General features: G+C 40.4%; 1 protein-coding gene across 11 annotated transcripts in view; it reads right to left on the reverse strand.

Moving 5' to 3' along the window:
• Nucleotides 1-1,990, reverse strand: part of MECOM (MDS1 and EVI1 complex locus) — a 312,984-nt gene that overhangs the window by 47,853 nt on the left and 263,141 nt on the right. For all 11 annotated transcript variants that reach the window (XM_017853741.1, XM_017853738.1, XM_017853742.1 and 8 more), the window contains exon 3: nucleotides 974-1,076. In XM_017853741.1, coding sequence (XP_017709230.1) covers nucleotides 974-1,076 — 103 coding nt within the window. The remainder of the gene's footprint in view (nucleotides 1-973; nucleotides 1,077-1,990) is intronic.

Below are 1,990 nucleotides of genomic sequence, written 5' to 3' on the forward strand. Positions count from 1 at the left end.
GCCCCCCCGCCCTCGCCAGCCCTCCCCGTCACCCTGTAAATACAACTACTCTTGTATAAGCTACAAAGAGGCAGAATGCAGTCCAAAGGAAAAAAATGTTCAAGTAAAGAGAACCCACCAAGAGTGGCAGCCTCCTGGAGATATAAAAGCAAAAGCTGAGATTTTCCCATCTGGGATGCTAAAGGGATGGAGAGTGGTGATCCCTGATTCTATGGTAGGTTGGAATGGGTAATCCTTCCCAATGGACCTTCCAACTACAAAATATTCTAAAGATGCCACTAGATTATGTTGAACCAAATCACATTATACTAGGAGACAGAAAGAGGAAGAAGAAAAACATATATTAAATTTCCATCTCAATAATACAAATCAATATAAGCAAAATTTTCTCTTTATGTGACCTAAACATGCATCACTACTGATGATCATTATTTTTTATTATCTTTTGATTTAGAATAGGCCTCTGGCAAATAAAAATTCCTCTGCCTCTAAAATTTCTTCATCTGTACATTTTTCCCAAGGCCCCTTCCCTGACACCCCTCCCATATGGTCATATTGGCTAAGATTTTCCTGCAGTAGAAACTTTTCCCAGTAATAGAACATTAGATGACAGAAACATTCCCTTGATTTAGGAAAGCTCAAAATCAAGCCTCTGAAAGGCCCCCTACACAGTGAAAGGATCCTCACCATAGACTAATGCATTGACAAAAGGCATAGCTAGGTGAGGTTCTGCGCAAATACTCAAAATTCCTTTGACCTCCACTTTAAGGAAGACCTCTGCTTACTTCAGCTTCACTGTAATAGTGGCCAGATGTCAAACCAAGAAAATAGTTGCTTGAAGAGAAGGAACTTGTTAAAACTGACATTGAAAAGCCAGGGAAACTAACAAACACCAACAACAATGGACGCTTTCGATGCTACTTTATAGTTGCAATGATAAGGTGATAAGGAGAGTGGCGTGAGTGGTACCAACCGTGGATATCGGGTGCCATAGTTTCATGGGGATAGTCTTCGCTCTTCATGAACAGCAGAAGCTCCTCTCCAGGTGCAATGTCTGCAACTACTCTGTAGAATATCTTTAAAGAGAAAATAAAGGGGGATGGAATCAGGAAAGAGAGAGATGTATATATATTAACAAAGGGCAAGATATACACTAAGATACCTGTACATTTTGCATCAGCTTAACAAACATCTTTTTCTTCTTATTTTTTATCAAAAGAAGTGCGATTTCCTGTTTTATATACTGAAAACGAGCCCTCTGGTGACAAATGGAACGCTGTGACTCTCAAGCCAGTTCACAAATCTTTTCCAAATCCTACTTCACAAATAAAATTTTCTTAATGCAAGGCTAGCTGTGTCACATATATCCTGTGTAATATTTAAGGAAGAACTTTCCCTTCTCTGAATCCTCAAAACACCCTAGCAAACCACACATACTCACAGAGTTTAATTCTGCCTGGAATTCTCCAGCAGTAGCCTAGCTTACCTTGCCCCTTCCCCACTTAAGCAAGTTTGCAAAAGTAGAACCTTCTCAACAGTGTGTTTGGAAGGTAATAGTTTGAAAGGACATGACATAAAGGATCATGACAACAAAGGAGAGTATTTTGTTTTCTCAAAACTTAATCCCCTCTCTCACCAATCAGAAGAGTGCTCCCATACTCAGGTCCTGCCCTCAGGCCTAGCTTCTGATTCCCTCTCTTTGAAAGTAGGCATTACATGTTTTATTGATGCATTTATCGGGGTGGTGGAGGTGGTGCTTATTTCCCTTGCTTTCTAGCAAAGTGCTGAGGAGAGGAAGCATTTAATAAATCTGTTAATGACTGACTGAAAAGCAATGGAGCAGGTATGGAAAGAACCCTGACCTGAAATTTCCAAGAGCCGCCTGCTCTTCCCCTGGGGCAGCTTGGTGACTTAGGCAAGTCATTGTCCAACTTACCTGTCCAGGCACCAGGCTTTTTTTTTTTTTTTTTTTTTTTTCATTTAAAAAGGC

The sequence above is a fragment of the Rhinopithecus bieti genome, unplaced genomic scaffold, assembly GCF_001698545.2.
Source record: "Rhinopithecus bieti isolate Rb0 unplaced genomic scaffold, ASM169854v2 scaffold_37691, whole genome shotgun sequence".
Taxonomy (NCBI): Eukaryota; Metazoa; Chordata; class Mammalia; order Primates; family Cercopithecidae; genus Rhinopithecus; species Rhinopithecus bieti.